We start from the raw sequence: 16574 nt of genomic DNA on the forward strand, positions 1-16574 counted from the left end.
ATACAAACAACCTCCACCAGCCCAAAAACGCCCTTCGATATCCCGATCCAATGCCGCATACCCAAGCCAACGCCGCGCAAAACGGTTGTATAACTAGACCCCGAACCCAAAATTACTCAATTCCCAAAACCCGCCTGCGTAGGCGTCCTCGGCTCCTCATAATCGATCAAATTCGCAGTGTCAACCCGCAACTGCCTGCCCGCAGCCTCCATCTCCGTCAAAGACTCCGGCGTCCCCGGCGCGCTGCCATCGAGGATGAACTGCTTGAAGCTCATCCCACTCGGCGTCTTCTCGCCCATTAGCGAGCTCTTCCTCGCCTGCTGGGGTTGCACGGCAGGAACCTGCGGCATCGGATCTAGATCTGCGTCTGCGTCGCCGGTGAAGTACATATCCGGCTCCGCCCTCGGCGTGGTGTCAGATTTCACCAATTCGAGGACTTTGCCCAATGAAGCGATGGAGGCTGGACGCTCGAACTTCTCATCTTCCACTTCCATGTCCACGGGCATGTTGTTGAGCAAGCACCAGTTGCGCTCGAGATACTGGGATAAGCGGTAGTGCTGGCGGTCCCATTGTTCCGACAACAACCGATGCGTGGTTTGGATATCCTGGACGGTGAAGTGCGCGGGTGCGGCGATGGGGGCGTTGGTGGACTGTTTGGAGCGCGCGGTGGGGAGGCTTAGGGAGAAGGACTGGCGGCTGTTGGGGGAATCTGGGGTGCGGGAGGGTAAGGCGGGAAAGGAGGGTGTGTAGGCTGAGGCGGCGCGGGAGGCTTTTTGCCGGACGGTGGAGAGGCCGCGGCGCATGCCGGAGGCGCTACCGAAGGAGGCGGTATTGCGGTGGGGGACGGGAGGGGGGGATTCGGGGTCGGTCATGCCTTTCATGGTGGCTTCGGCGGATTTGAAGGCTGCTTCGCGGCCGTCGCGCATGCTGGGGAGGTAGATGAGGGTGGTGTTATCGATGAGGGAGTTGACGAGGTCGGTAAGGCCTTGGAGTGGGATCTCGTTGTTGTCGCAGTGCAGTTCGCGGAGTGTGGTGTTATCTTTCAGCACGTCGGCAAGAGTGTTGGCGCCCTGCACTCCCAGCTTTTGCCGCTCGATGCGGAACGTGTGCAGTGACGTGTTCCGCTTCAAGCCGACAAGTGCATCGTTAATGCCAGCGCCGAACTTGGACGACGCTAATCTGGAGTCTTCGCCAGACAGGTCGAGCTCAACCAGAGTGTCGTTTTCCGCAAGTAATCGTGCCATGGCACGGCACGTCTCCTCGCTCGCATCACCTGGTAATGCCGTCTGCGACATGTCGAGATACTGGATGCTCTTGTTGTTTATCAAAGCATTCAACATCTTGCGGAACTGAGACTCCTCCCGGTACTCAATGGCTCTCATGCTGAGTCGTGTGGGTGCCAGGCCATCGGCAATAGCTTTGGTGACCTTTTCAAGACCCTTTGACAGGATGTTGTGGCTGATGTCAAGGTGTATGTCTCGCGGATAGCCAGTGTCCAGCGACAAGCTATGCAGTATCGTCGCGATGTCACCGCCAGTCAGATATGCGTTGTCAAAGTAGAGCTCATGCAGCGTCATCGAATGAGGATGAGCCAGGTATGTCGCGACAGCGTCAATTGATGCTGAGTTCAACAGCGTACCACTGAGACGCAACTCCTGCAGCCGCCACACAAGCAGCGTTTCCGCCGTCAGCAGCGGCTCGTTACCCGATGTTCTGGAAATGTGCGAGAGGTTGAGTTTTCTGATGAAGCCGAACATGCCCAACTGACTGTCAAACGTCACCGGGTCAATACGTGCAGTATTCCCAGCAATCTCAATGGCCTCCAGCGTGTTCTCCTGTGCTCGCAGCGCATCCAATATCAAGCCCATACTCCGGTCATTGAGACCGCACTTGTTGAGCTCAATTGCACGGAAGTGGCAAGACTTGTCGACAGCCGCGCCGACAAGATAGTCCATGTCAGTATCGCTCAGCTCGATGCCATTGAGACAAATCCAGTCCACATTCGTGGTCTGCTGTCTGCACAACGGCACAAGAGCTTCCACCACGCCGCACCCGATATCTTTCGTCCTAGGATTCTCTTCTTCGGGCAGTTGTGCGAGTGCGATCGTCTTCGGCGTGACGCATCCAGAGAAGTCCATACGCCGTAATCTCTTGCTCGTTGCAGCCAACGCACGAACTTCCTGCACCAGAACGCAAGCACGGCCAAGCTCGTCTTCCGTCAATCGGATGGGTGTCCCTCGCTTCGTCCGTGTGCATACGTACTCCTTCCCATGCTCATCATCAAGGCCATTCAAGCTGTCGAGGTTGATGCCAGCGAAAGACAAGCTTCCAAAGCTCTCGTTATACCGCAACGCGCGCATGATAGCCAGTAGCGCCAGCGGTCGGTAGTCCGATCTCTTCGTATCAGCAGGAGGCAGCAGTTCAAAGCGCGGCGCATCTTCGCAATCGTAGTTGATCGTGTAGCGAACGTTGGCTGGATTCAGACCGTAAGCTATGCTATACGCTGATAGTGTCCGGTCGAAACAGCTGTGCTCTTCTTCAGCCCGCACTGGCGGTGCAATCAAGTTCTCCACTTCTGGCGGTATGCTGAATCTGAAAAGACGATGCCCGGCCTCAGGTCGCAGATAGTTCTCCACGTAGTGTAGCCGGGCGCCAATCTCATGAGACGCCAGCGATGCAAGTGACAGTCGCTTCGCTGGTTGTAGCGGCTGTCGAAAGCTGAGCTCAAAGCCATCGTCCACGTCGTTGATCCTGATGGCTGACAGGTTGAGAATGCCGAACGAGGCCTGGGAGCTGATCGGTTGTAACGATGGGCTGCCACTTCGATTCGCGGCAGGCTTGATGAGCTGTACGATGTGCACCTTGTGTACGCCAATCACAAGGAAACACACAGTCGATCCGGTTGAACCAAGCTTCGTCAGGTCGTCTGTCGAGGAGCGGCTGGACTTCAAGGGCTGCCGTTGGACCACCTTGTAGATGGCGCAGTTGGCGGGATCGTAGTCGTGATCGCGCTCGATTATGCGTGCTGCATGTTCCACATTGAATGACGAGAGTTGCACCGGCTGCCGTAGTCGAGCGCTGTTGCCTGCCGTTCGGATGTTCCTCACCCAAAGGTCTCGCTCGTCTGCGGCGTTGAACTGCATCGTAAGTGCAGACGACTGCGCGCTCTCTTCGTCCAGGAAACAAACATCAAGTGCAAAGTACGGCTTCCCGTCGTCCACCTGATACACTGCAACCACCTGTCGCAAAGCTATCCGACCGTCCTTGTCGCCCGATGAATCCGACTCTGCGCGAAGATCGGTCAAGGATCCAGAAGAAGGCATTTGGTTGTGCTTCGCTCCTTGAGGTCTACCTGTCGGGTGAGGCACACCTGCGAGAGCATCTGCTGCCTTGGACTGCGATTTGAACCGTATGATGTGCGTCTCCGTCAAAACCAAGTATTCCTTCTTCTTCCTGAACACTCCTCCACTAGTCTGGACGTCGCCATGCAGAAGCACATTCCGTGCTGGAGAAGATCCATCCATGCTCCACTCGCCGTACGAAGTGGCGCTGGAGGGTGTAGCAGATAGCGGTTCGCCGAACTTCAAGTCGTAGGTGTCGTCAGTGCTCCCGCGCGAGCCCGAAGTCTTCAAATAGTTGTGAGGAGTCGAGGGAGGCCGCCTCACGCTGGATCGTAGACTCAGTGAAGGCCGCCGGAACCGTGGTGAATCTGTAATCGCCGGCGCGGACCTCAACTCGTCGCCAGTGTCATTCGCAAGGTCCGGGTGATTCAATTCGGTGAACAAACTCGGCGCTCGTCGATGCGGTGTCTTCTTCAACGTCCTCTGCTCTTTCTTCGACCCATCGCCGCCGCCCAGTGAATTGAGGGTCGGCAGGGCCAGCAACGACCTCCTCCTGCCCCAAGAGCTGTCATTACTGCTCCGCGACATCTTGCCCGTTGGATGGCCTTCCCTCCTACAGACACCCGCGCGCGTGAGGTCGAGATTGAACCAGTCTTAAGACATGCGATATACGAGCGGCCGAGGCGGGATGAGAGCCAATGGAGGCACTATAACACAGCAGAATAAGGCATAGCATTCGCCCGGCGCCAGCACCGTCAACGCCGCAAGACTTGAGGAGAAGGTTTGTGATATCTGGTGAGGTAGGGCTGTCTAGAGTTGCACGTTTTTTCCAACGGTCAACACCACAAGACGTTCTCCGATAGCGAGAGCTTCTTTCGCAACCCTCTTTCTGCAGGTGACGTACCGGCCACTTCTCGGCCAATCGAGAATCGAGATGAGGGCTTGTTTCAGACTCAAGACCTCTCCTCGGCGGGCATTCGTGCCGACCGGCGCAGCCAATGTCACCAAACAACCACCGCTTGAATATTGCGATCTTCCCTCCGCCATCCAACACATATCTCAAAGGCAGCACCACCTTTTGATGAAGGGACACGCGAGAGTCCTTTGGCATTCGTATGCTGCAACACGAGCGTCACGAGGAGAGTGCTGCGCTACTTGCGCCATCGAAGCTCCCAAATTTAGTTTGCGCCCACTCTCGCGCAACAGTGGCAAACCCTCTGCGGAGAGCTCGCCGGGTATTCAGAGCTCCGATATGAGCGAACGCCGATTGTCGAGAACGCTCTGGGCTGTGGCGATGCAGACGGAGGTTCAGTATGGCCCAGCCGTCACCTTGAGCCGGACTCGAAGTCCCATACAGCGCCATGGCCACGGGACGGTGGCATTGTCACGCGTTCCATCCTAGTGGGCCGGGCTGCGGTCGAAATGGAGCCCCAACCTCACCTCTTCCAAATCCCAAGGCCGCGGGTGGAGACTACACCTCTTCTTAATACCCGCGCGATGCCGCGAGAAGCAGCGGTCATGAGCAAACTCACACGAGTGGGCTACGTACAAGCCGCCGGGCCTCAGTGCTGGCGAGAACAGCAGTCGGATCCTAACCAGATTCTGGACCACCGGGGTGTCGTTCTTGAGAGTTTAGGTAAGAAACTTCCCCGTCTTCCAAGACGTCGCCTGACGAGCGTCGCCTTTGTGGCCTTCGTGGCCTTTGTCCCAGCCTACATAGCCCCAAGTTGAATCGGTAGTCGTATGGCAGCGTCAAGGAAGACCATCAGATCCATCCGATGAGATAACGGGGCACCTAGGCACTGTGGCTGTTTTGAGTCGACGGGGCTTGTTGTGATGATGGGAGGATACCTCTCTCGTTCGAAGTACTTTCGATTCGCTCAAAAATAAAAACAACCGCTCTATAAGCCTACCTAGGCCAAATATCAGCACGCCTAGAACGCTAACAATTGAGAACAGCCCCAGACGGCCAGTCCAATGCAATCTTTCCAACCCTCCCCAAACGCCCAAATCAACACACAACACTCTCCAGAAGCAGCTCACGCAACCTTCTGCCTCCTCCTTACAAAAGTCTCCTCCGGCCCATAACTCCGGTCATCCTTCCCCTCGACCTCCTTGACCATCTTCTCCATCTCCTTGCTCTGCCGCGACCACTCGTCTTTACTCATCTTCTGGTCCTTCTGGAACAACTCATCATTCGGCTTGCGATAGCTGCCGCCCAGCCTGTCCCAGAGGGTGGTGAATTGCCCGTAGTTGTAGTTGAAGTACAGATGGTGCATGGTGTGGCACGCGGCGCCGTTAATGATGGGGCTGTTGGCCACATACTCCCCGTCGTGGATCATCACGGTCCAGATCTGGATGAAGGTGAAGAGGGCGATGTAGGCGAATTTGTGCAGGGGGAAGATGAAGGGGAAGAGGTGGTAGGGCACGCTCTGGCTGAAGCCGTCCAAGGGGTGGAAGGCGTGCGAGGCGAAAGGCGTGGGCATGATCCATTTGTGGTGCGGCTTGTGCAGGCGCTTGTAGACCTTGGGGTGGTGCAGGCCGCGGTGGATCCAGTAGATGCAGAAGTCGGTGAAGAGGATGAAGAGGGGGAACTGCAGGTAGTTCCACGAGGAGCCGAAGAGGGTGAGGATGGGGTGGGAGATGTCGGAGATGTTGTCGTAGATGAAGCTGTGGCCGCGGACTTCGGCGACGAAGGCGGGGACGGTGAAGATGGCCATGATGGGGATAGATTCGAGGGTCTGCTTGATCTCCATGCGCATTTGGTTCTTGAGGTATTTCGGGTGGTTGAAGGTGTCCTTGTCGAAGACGAAGATGTAGGAGAGCGAGGCGCAGAGGAAGTAGATGACCAGTCCGAAGAGCCTGTGATTGTTCGGTCAGCCTCGAACTCCAGCGTGTTCAACTTATGAAAATTGCACTCACCATGTAATGATGTACAAGCTCACAGTCTGCCGCCACGCATCGTCCCTATCCCACCGGCTCATCCACGCATACTCGCTCGGCTGCACCTGGAGATACTGGCTCGCCGGCTTGTACTCCCACGCCGACCTCTGCAGTCCCATATCGGCTCCCTGTGACGCCGCTTGCCATGCTGTGTCGTTGCCGCCATAGCCCTTGAAGCCGGCGGTGAGCGTTGAGATGGGGTCGAACGACGATGCGGATTGGATTGGGAGGATGTTGGCGTATAGCCGGTCGAACATGAGGCCATCGAAGACCTCGAGCACGACGTCCATGGCGCCGGAAAGCTCCCTTTGTCCCTGTCTTTCCCACAGCCTCCGCACGCTTCGAGCTCTGGTTCGTGGTACGCGCTTCGGTGGCAGCTCCTGATCGGCTTTTTCGAGATTGCGGCGCTGGTCTCGTTTTCGTTCTCGTTCGTTTTTAGAGCTCTGAGGTCGAGGTATAAGGTCGCAGGTCGAAGGGAGGCACAGCTTACGATGTAGTCGTCAAAGTATTTGCCAATGCGGGCTAATTCGGCTTTCAAAACTCGTATGATCTTTTTCACAGTCGCCCCACGTTGCTCGAAATGAAAGCTCCGACTCTGCAGGGCAAGACCGTTCGGCAGGGGTCCTTGCCACCTATTGGCCACGCGGAGATGGGGTCCAAACGTCTCTAGCTGCCGACAACGGCACGCTTCTTAGAGATGCATGTGATTGTCGGGGAACGTGATCGTACGTTGTCATCAAACCATCGCCCCGTTGAACAAACAGCGTCGGAATTGCTGTACGGGAATTGACGATCAGGTGCTTGTGGCGACAAGATGTGGAGCACACCGCCAATGTTTCCGACACAGGCTCGACATACTGCAATAGTTGCACGTGGAGAACTATAAATCACAACCCACCGCCAGGCTACCAAGCAAAGTGACAGTGAACGCGACCCAGCGGCATGTCTGGCAATCTTCTCGAATACCCGGTTGCGCCAGAGAAGGCCGTACCACCTCAGTCGGTGGGGTGGGAAATATCACTATCAAGGAGAAACATCCCTTATACGGCTCACTCTGACCTAGAGTTCAGGTTCTGGCCTCTCCGCGACACTATCGCCTGCTATAGAGCCTCCTGTAAGGCGCTGCTGTTCCTGCCGTCTCGGAGAGCCATACTGTCCGCTTAATAGTCCTCGCCTCTTCTCCGCATGACAATCTTCTACTTACCAGAGGCCCCTGAGTATACTCTGCTTGTAGTCAGGACTACGGAGACTGCCACTTCTCCTACACGTCACCTACTGCATACGCTCTGCGAGCCATCTCCTCAGGCCCGTCAAGATAGCACTATGTTCTGAGTGAGGTCGTTGTTGCTGCAATACTGGAGGGTGTGGTAGGAGGTAGAGTGTTTAGGAGTAGACGGAGCATCCATGAGCGGAAGCACTTAAGGCACTGTCACCAATGAAGTGGAAGAGTTGAAAAACACTTTTTACAGTAAAGCAATGAGAAAAGACATGCATGTGCCTTGCGCAGCAGCAGAGTATTCCTCTCTCGCGGTACTTACGGCAACGAACGCTTTTTCTTCCCTCGAACCCTCCAAATGGCGTCTCTGCTCATCGAGAATCCCGCATGGTATCATCCCTAGCCACCCATGCTCCCTAACGCCATGCTTGCTTGCCGTGATCTCATGTCCACCCAAAAACTTACAACTCTCGCCTGAATCATTACTTTTCATCCCCTCCACGCCATTCCTCTCACCCACCAGGACTGCCTGAGTTCATGTACCCTCCGAACTCGGACCCATCGCTCCTCCACCCACCACCCTGATACGCCGACGGCGACGCGTACGGATGCTGCTGCTGCTGTTGATACGGCGGCGGGGGCTGCATGGGTGGGAGACGGAGTCCGCTGTTGCCTGCTGGAGCCGGTGATGACGTGGATCGGTTTGGTTGTTGGTGGTAGCCATACTGGTAATTGGGTTGCTGAGACGGCGGACGGTACGGTGAATTAGGCGCGAAGGCCCCGTTGGTGTAGCCGGAGTATGATTGAGGAGGGGCCGGGCTCGGGAAGGGGCGAGAATGCTGGCTAGGTATGCTCGTCTGCCCGAAAGCCACCGGCGAGTTGATGTTGGGTGGCGACATGCTGTTATGAGCGCTGAACCCGTAAGCTTGGTTCTGCGGGTAGGAAGGGTTCTGCGGCGGGCGATAGCTATCTACCTGTTGATTGGTTTGGTGGGCGTTGTGGTTCTGCTGTGGAGGTTGCAGCCGAGGGTCGGGTAGAGAGGTGGGTGTGTCGTATGGAGAGGCGGTGGTGGCGGTGTTGTTGGTGTTCCCACCTCGACGCGGCACGTTGATGGTGTTTGTTCTCCTCGCAGATCGCACAGGCTGGTCATCATCGTCATCGGAGAGCGTGAGGTCGATAACCGCGCTCTGCGGACGTTTGCTGCCCCGCTGTGCGGATGTTGCAGACTGCGCAACGGATGGTTCGCGTGATGACAAAGGCGGAGTGTCGAGAGCAGTAGGCCGACCACCTAAGCTCGCCTGGGATTGCGACTCCCTCTTGACGCCGTTCACTGGCTTCGAGACCGGTTGATCCAACTCAACAATATCATCGTCAAAGTCATCGTCAAAGTCATCATCGTATGATGCTCGCGGCTTGTTGGCTGGACCACCAGTTTGGCTGTCTTCTTCCTCTTTGATCACCTTCCACTCTCCGTTCGGCTCGATGTCTACCTTCTCGATCGAGGCAGGGGCAGCCTTCAAGATCTCTTGAAAGTACTCGTCCACGCACAGTGAGTCGTATGTGATCGCCTTGCTACACACAGGGCAGTGCCAGTAAGGTGCTTGTTCCATGAGGCTCATGAACATTCCACCGTCGAAACACTGGTTGTGCGAGCAGTACGACGACCGCACTGGGCTGCTGATCCGTAAGGTCGAAACGGGGTCTTTGAGCGACATCCGGATGGACGTTGCCGCGATGTCATCATCGGAATTCGCTTTGCTCATCGCACTCAGAACGGTCTGTTTGCGGATGATGTTATGCTTGTTGATCCGTGCCGCGAGCTCGTCTTTGGTGTGATACCGTACCAGGAAGATGGCGAAAGCGAAGCGGTTAGTGGTGAGCGCGTAAGTGACGGACACCCCGTTTGGCTGGCCGTTGTACTTGCGGACCAAGAAAGTGAGGTCAGCAGGTTTGGTTGAGCCCGTCTTGTTTTTCAGGCCTTTGAAGTTTGCCTTCACTTCCTGCTCGTTGACCTTGACTTCAATTTGATTGGGAAAGGCCACATCCGCAGGGCTGTGAGGGGACATCGTCTTGGTGAGACCACAGTACATCATGATCTTGAGGTTCGGATCGCTTCGGCATTGTTGAGCAAGGTCGGCTCGAAGTGTGAGAGATGATTTGACGGTGTGGCGGTTTTGAGGCATCTCTGGACCTTCTGCATTAGCATCGTAAGTGCGCTCGTAGTAGAGGACAATGGATCGATAGAATGCTCACCAGGTAGATCGTGCATCGGCACCAAAGTTTCTAGTATCTCATAGAACGGGCTCGTCTTGAAAGTCCCTGTTACCCTGTCAGTGATATGTCCGCGAGTGAAGGTTACAGCCACATTACCCTTCCCAGACGGTCTGCCCTGGGACACGCCAGGTCCGTTTCGCTGAGGTGCCATGTTGTAAGGTTGAAAGCCTCCTGTTGGTGGCCACCTCTGGGCCACAGCGCCGTCTATCACGCCCCGCGGTGGCTCCTTCCCCCGGTTCTGACTTCGATACCTGAGGTCTTCGAATGCCTTCACGTCGCCGTTTTCAACAGCAGTGTTGAGAGCTGTAGAACAAGTTAGATTCTGTTGGTCCTGGTGGTGGTGTAAAAGTCGGAGTGAATCAAGGCAGCCGTTCACAGCCCGGTTCGCGGTCGTCCTTACCTTCTACGCATCGGTTGACGAGGAGGGCTTTGGCTCCGGAGACCTGATACCCATATGCCCTACATATCGTCTTCAGATCATCATTGACGAGCGCTCTGATTCGGGCCTCTACCCCAGGCTTCTGTTGCTGAAGTATGTGACCACTCGATGCCATTCTCTTGCGCCGAAAGCGCCGAAGTCTTGTTCTTTCCGAAGCCTTGCTATCGCCTCAAGCGCAAAGGTTTTCGCCAGTCTTTCCGTGGTTGCTGTGGGTATTGAGGGTGCGCGAGCAAGTTGACTGCGCTCTCTCGAAGCCGTGATCGCGGAATGGTGAAAAAGCAGGTGAACGAGGTTTCGTGTGACCTCACTGGCGGATTGGAGAGGTGAGGTTAGTGAGGCTTTCGGCGGGAAGGAGGGTTCCAGGTTCACGTTGTCCGGCGGAGTGGAGATGTGTTCATGGCGCGATTGGATGTCACATGATACTGCGTGACTTTCACGCGCCTCAGCAGCATTCGATGTGAATGTGAAGCAGGCGAAGTCTTTGCCGGAACTCAATCTCGAAGTCGAGCCAGACTTGAGGTGCGGTATCGTTATCTCGTCATGTCCGGGAGCTAGGGAGACCCCGCGCGCTAAGTGGCTTAATTGTGCCTCGGATTAACAAAAAGTTCGGTCGACCTTCGACTAACATCGCGAACGACTACGCGCGACTAAGAACGATACAACACCATGGCGAAGAGCGCGAGAGCATCGGTCAAGAAGAGGAATAACCAGGCCCTCAAGCGCAAGGTCTTTGGTCCGGCGGAGACAGCGCGCAACGACCGACTGTCAGCAAAACTCATGGAGCTCGCGCAGCAACCAAAACCACCCCGACCTGAGATGGATGTTGAAGAGGAAGGTGAGCAGCATTATGCGGAGATTCCACGAAGAGTGACTGGCCAGGAATCTGACACCATTGATTTGACAGGTGTAGCACCAGAAGCGAAGGAGGATGACTCGGCCACTCAAGGTGTGTCTTCGTCTTTTCTCTCAGTCCCGGTCCCGGCATCCCTTCTGCACAACGACGCGCGAAGCCTGGCAACAAATTCCCCAACCACTCTCGACATCCCAGCACGGAAAGAGCTAGCCAAAGAATATCTCTTCTACCATCTGCTTGGCGCCTCCACCGATGTTGGAGGCTTCGATGAGAACGGCGAACTACAGCTCAGCTTTGCGTGCTCCACATAAGCCGTGATACCCACCTGTTCAGATTTGCGTTCTGTGTCAAGTTGGTACTCGTTGTGGACTAGGCGGCTAATCGCAGCATTATTCTTTGCGCAGACATCGATATGGACGCCAACCGAGCTGCCGCAAAGCCTGCTGAGCGAAGCAACAAATCTCTGAAGCGTGAGAAGGAAAACAAGGCGGCGAAGATCGAGAAGAAGCGCATACGAAAGCCTCGAAACCGCATCACGTTCGCGAAACATCCGAAGAAGGCTGGTGGGAAGAAGCGGTGAAGCTGGGGATGAGATTGGAATGGAAGATGGCGAAAAGACCGAGTATATTGATGCCATAGTCGCTTTGTCACAGCCGCATGCGCCTCTTACGGAGACACAGGCTCAAATGGGGGAAATGCCGGCAAATGGGTTTGGAAAAGGCCAGCCTTCTCGTCGACTGCTGGAGCTGGCACGGATGGCACTCGCTTGCGGCCTCGATGGTGCGATGTATGACTTCCGCTCCAATTCGCTCTAACATGGCAAATGCGAAAGGAGAAGCTGATGGAGGGTAGATAGAGATGAGGTACGCTGTAGAGGACGTTCCCGCATTTGACATGGATACGTTCAATGCAAATATCAACGACGACGGCGGCCTCTTTCTTTTAAAGTCAATCAACGATGCGCGGACGCAAGCCTACCAACCCCGTGGACGCCACGTTCCAGCCAATATTCTCCGGTGATGATGACAGCGGTATGGCAGATTGGAATTTCGAAGGACACGACGGTCCAGGAGAAGACGAGCTGGTTCAGTTCGCTGCGTGTCAACTCGTGTTTGCGTGGCACACACCGGACCACCGCAGAATGGTCATCGAAATGCGCGGATGGAGATATTGACGACCTGCCTGATATGGCTCCAGGGACGATCGATAAAAACGGCGTCGTCGTTCACGTCAGGCGACGTAGCTGAAGAAGTGGCAGTCAGGTTCTGGCTTCTCCGTGACACTATGGCCTGCTATGAAGACTCCTACTGGGCGACGCTGTTCCTATTATCTCGGAGAGCTATTCTATTCCCCTGTTCCTCGCCTCTTCTCCGATAGCCAATCTCTCACCTAGAGGCTTCTGAATATACTTTCCTTATGGTCTAGACTGCGGAGACTGCCACTTCTTCTACTACGTCGCCTGACGTGCGTAACAAGCCGACGCTGGGCGACGAAAAGTTCTTAGATGGCTATTGCTACGATATCCGACAATGCAACAATGACATGTTCGAGGAATGCTCAAGAGAAGACCACGGAGTGAAGCTCATCGCTGCCATTTGTACCATTATGCTGATTACACTATGAACATTACTATTTGTTTGTACGGTAGCCTCTTTCCCATGTCCCCTGTTTTGGTTCCTGATGCTACCCCAGGCCTGTCGCCTCATCCCTCGTGAACGCCACCCACAAGCATTGCTGCCCCAACCTAACCTAACCATGAAAGAGGGTATCATCCAAAATCCATCGCAAACCTAACCCTGCAAAGAAGAATCCTCCCACCACTTTTCAATCATCCCACTATTCCTTACCCGCCACACTCTCGTTAGCCTTCGCCTGCATCCTCCTCATCGCCTCCTGATGCGCCCCCGCCAACTGCCCTGTCCGCATCGCCACCTCGCGCCTACTATCCCTGCTCTCCCTTCTCTGCAGCTCCTTCTGCCGCTTCGCACCCGCGTGTTCTCGCTGACTCAACATCGCTTGCCTCGCTTGCTCCTCTGCCACTCCGACAGGTTGATATGGCGTGTTCTGTTGCAGCGACTGCCGCCATTGCGAGAGCATGGCGGACTGTCTTGCCATATCAACGGTGTTGGTGCGGCGCGGTTGGTGGGAGTCGTAGATATGGCTGTTGGAGGCGCGTGGGGGAGTGGGGTTGGAGGATTGGCGGTGTCGGGAGGGTGGAGATATGGCGCCTTGGTCGATGAGGGCTTTGCGTTCGGAGAGGGTGAGGTCCTCTTCGCCTGGTATTGAGCCGACTTCTGTTAGAGGTGGCCCTGGTGTGCGGCCTGGTTCTGGAGTAGGTGCTTGGATGTTGAGGCTGGGCTGCGAAGCTAAGGCGTTGAAGGATGTGGTTGTTGTGCGGCGGGACAGGCGGGTGTTACGCTCGTCCAAGAGATTGCTCGTGCTGGCGAATGGTGTGCTGCTCTGATATGGTCCGGAGGTTGCCTGGTCTTCTTCGATCGGCGACTCGACAAGCGTTGGAACGGGAGCAGAAGCATTTCGTGTGTCCCGCTTCTGCTGGTTTACCGAATTGCTGCTGCCCTGTCGTTGCAGCGACTGGTACGAGCCGGCTCGCGAGAACGCGTAGACAGGCGTGGGGCCAGAGGAGCTCTTCCTCCTTGGCTCTTGAACACTCTTGCTTTGGCGGAAGGAGGGATTGCTGGACAAGTTTGGGACCTCAGGAGGTGCGGTCTCCGAAAGGGCTGCGGGATCAAGAGGGCGAGGTTGTTCTACTGGCCGTCCAACCTCGACCTGGACGCCGGCTTCGTCCACCAGTGCTTCCTCGTACATTGGCTGATCGGCATTCGCGATGTGCTTGGCCCATTCGTTTGTGCGATACGCCATCGCAACCTTCGATATGCTCTCGGGCAAATGACGTTTCAATGAATGTACCGAAGCTGCATCTTCGGATTGGGATGCTGAATCACGTTCGTTATGTGCTGCGCCTGCACTACTAGTGGATCTCCGTCTTGAACCAGCACTGTCTCGTCGCTTCTGCTTGTGTGCCGGCTTCTCCTTGTTGCCCTCCTCCACAGGCCTGACTGCAAGCGGAGGCGACCGAACGACCATCTCATCATCGTTCTCATCCATCGGATCTTCTATCGGAGTGCCAGGCGTTCCAAAAGTTCTCGAAGACTTCGGTGCGTCTGCTTTGAACTCATCCGAGAACGGAGAAAGACCTTCGCTCTGCAACTGAATCGTAGGAGCGAGCGACTGTCGTTTCATAGAGCGGTCATCGTCAGCAGTAGCCGCCACAGAAGAGGCTCTATCGTCGTCGATCCGAGGCACATTTGAGGAGACATTCTGGTCCAGCTTAGCAAGCGCCAACTTGTTTAATGCAACACCCCTCCGTTCGTTGACAGTCTGTTCCTGAGCGGCCTCCGCCTTTGAAGCTGCCGAGCCTGCTGATTTGGTACGTGCACCTGATCGTTCTGCAGGTGGTAAGAAGGGCAGCGATACCACTTCAGGCCCGCCTGGCGCATGCTGTCGATCAGACGGCAGCATCTCGTTCAGGGAACCTTCATCCACACTGCGCACTGTCCCGGGGCGGCTCTTGGTCTTGGTAGACTGGAAGTCTTCCCACCACTGCCTCTCTTCAGGATCTAGATTCATCGGGTTTCCAGTGTTGGGATCTTCATGTTGCATCTCCTCGTCTGTTCCAGTGCGCACTAAAACGGGATGCCGTTGGCTTTTGCTCGAGGACTCTGCATGCACGCCACCCATATCGTCCATTTCGATACTGCCAAGCTCTCTCGTGGCGACGCTCACGGACTTCTTGTGGTCGCCAGAGTTGACGGAAGTGCCGACGCCTGAGTCTGGGTGGACGTAAGCCTTGTCCTTGTTGCCATAGATCCCCTCCCACAGTGCCAACGAGCGGCCATTGTTGCGCTCGATTGTCTTGCCAATGGCGGAATCGCGCTGGTCCCGTCGTGACGCTTCCGCCTCCTTGGCCTCCTCGCTGCGCGCTTTGCGCTCCCTTACTATCTTCCAGATCTTGATCTGAGACATAACTCCGAATAAGAATATGATGATCGTTGCTGCGATCTCGACTCGGATGCCACGAGTGATGGGGTATGTATTAGTATGGAGAGGGAAGACATTCTTGTTTAGAGCTACAACCAGTCAGTGGACGGTCTTGAAGGTCGTTTTGGAGAGGTACTCACCCCAGATGTACATCCAGAATTCCTTGAGGCCCGCTCGGCTGAAGCAATCGATACCAAGGACGGTGATCATGGCTCCGGCAAAGGCAGTAGAGCCGATGACTCCATAAGTGCGCGTATATTGACTGAATGATAGAGACCAGCCGACTACGCAAAAGACACCAATCATAATAGCTCGTCCAGTCGTTGAAGATATCAAAGACCCCGGTTTTAGCATGAGGAACCACATAGACAAGCAAAATCCACCCAACAAGCAACCAAGTCCTTCCGTGACTTCTTTGAAGACGAGTGAGATGGCGCCAAATATCAGGCCAGTGAGAAGAGCCGCAACCATGTAAGCTCCCTGGATCGCATCACTGACCGGAGGACTCATCACGTAGATGATGAGTACTGTGACCGACAGAGACGTCAGGTACGCTGCGCTGAAGAAGACGTTGAGCCATTGGTGCTTGATCCCAATGATTGCGTAGGCGGCGCCGGTAAGCATGAGAACGACTCCAGCGATACCGAGTGCTGGGGTGATCTCGGGTTGGATCGGTAGCTCGTCGGCTTTGTCGACAGCGGCGGTGGTATTGTGATGCGCTGTGGGAGAGGTCGATTCGGATGTGCTTGTCGTTGATAGAGTCGACTCTGTCGATGTTCGTGCGGTCCTCGTTGGTTGCTCATCATCGGTTGTCTTCCTGGTCGTAGCCTCAGTGGTCTGGCTTGACTGCGCGGTCGAGGTTACTGATTGCGTCGAGGACACTGTCCCGCCATCCGTCGTCGTCGCTGGAGTTGAAGTCCCGCCATCCTGTCTTGGATGCAGTGCGGCTCGTCCGACAACATCGTGCGCGCAACAGAGCGCGAGCAGAGCCGCAGTCAATGGTCCTCGGAAGTACATCGTCGTCGGCGTCCGTCCGAGATGGTAAGAATATCACGAACACCGAAAGATGCGTTCAAGAAGCAAGGAATCCCATGAACCGCAACCTCGAGCCGTCGCGGGGTGCCGTTGAAGCAATGCTGCAGCCCTAGAGCAGAAGGTGCAGTATCTCCTGCAAGCCCGACAAGCGGTGACGTTCTCCACGACACCTGGGCTATATGTCAAGGTATGCGCTGCAGGGCACCGAAGGAAACGAACTAACCATGCAGAAAATCCATCAAGAACATGGCTCCTCACGATCCCCCAGAAACCAAATCGTCGAAGGGCCCTCTCGGACTTTTGATAGACTTTCCCTGCCTCCGAGGATGGTCAACGGCGACGGCTGGCGCCCAAAAGCAGCCTGTCAGGCGCAAGATCTGCGTGGACTGGGCGAGCTAAGGAAATTGAAAGACA

The 16574-nt window shown here is 55.6% G+C and overlaps 5 protein-coding genes across 5 annotated transcripts; 1 reads left to right on the forward strand and 4 right to left on the reverse strand.

Moving 5' to 3' along the window:
- Window positions 1-116: 116 nt before the first annotated feature.
- On the reverse strand, window positions 117-3929 carry LTR77_008492 (uncharacterized protein; the record flags this gene model as incomplete). Its single annotated transcript, XM_064805724.1, has 1 exon — window positions 117-3929. The coding sequence occupies one exon, from the start codon at window positions 3927-3929 to the stop codon at window positions 117-119; it is 3813 nt and encodes a 1270-aa protein (XP_064656184.1).
- A 1451-nt stretch (window positions 3930-5380) lies between these two features.
- ERG3 (c-5 sterol desaturase) lies at window positions 5381-6574 on the reverse strand (the record flags this gene model as incomplete). The annotated part of the gene is made up of 2 exons (XM_064805725.1): window positions 5381-6203; window positions 6264-6574. The coding sequence occupies 2 exons, from the start codon at window positions 6572-6574 to the stop codon at window positions 5381-5383; spliced, it is 1134 nt and encodes a 377-aa protein (XP_064656185.1).
- A 1438-nt stretch (window positions 6575-8012) lies between these two features.
- Window positions 8013-10328, reverse strand: pli1 (E3 SUMO-protein ligase pli1; the record flags this gene model as incomplete). Its single annotated transcript, XM_064805726.1, has 4 exons — window positions 8013-9694; window positions 9754-9819; window positions 9871-10077; window positions 10175-10328. The coding sequence occupies 4 exons, from the start codon at window positions 10326-10328 to the stop codon at window positions 8013-8015; spliced, it is 2109 nt and encodes a 702-aa protein (XP_064656186.1).
- A 551-nt stretch (window positions 10329-10879) lies between these two features.
- On the forward strand, window positions 10880-11646 carry LTR77_008495 (uncharacterized protein; the record flags this gene model as incomplete). The annotated part of the gene is made up of 2 exons (XM_064805727.1): window positions 10880-11159; window positions 11471-11646. The coding sequence occupies 2 exons, from the start codon at window positions 10880-10882 to the stop codon at window positions 11644-11646; spliced, it is 456 nt and encodes a 151-aa protein (XP_064656187.1).
- A 1256-nt stretch (window positions 11647-12902) lies between these two features.
- Window positions 12903-16142, reverse strand: LTR77_008496 (uncharacterized protein; the record flags this gene model as incomplete). The annotated part of the gene is made up of 2 exons (XM_064805728.1): window positions 12903-15214; window positions 15266-16142. 2 exons carry the CDS (start codon window positions 16140-16142, stop codon window positions 12903-12905), a joined length of 3189 nt encoding a protein of 1062 aa, XP_064656188.1.
- Between the last annotated feature and the right edge of the window lie 432 nt (window positions 16143-16574).

The sequence above is a fragment of the Saxophila tyrrhenica genome, assembly GCF_035928015.1.
Source record: "Saxophila tyrrhenica strain CCFEE 5935 chromosome Unknown scaffold_14, whole genome shotgun sequence".
Lineage (NCBI taxonomy): Eukaryota > Fungi > Ascomycota > Dothideomycetes > Mycosphaerellales > Extremaceae > Saxophila > Saxophila tyrrhenica.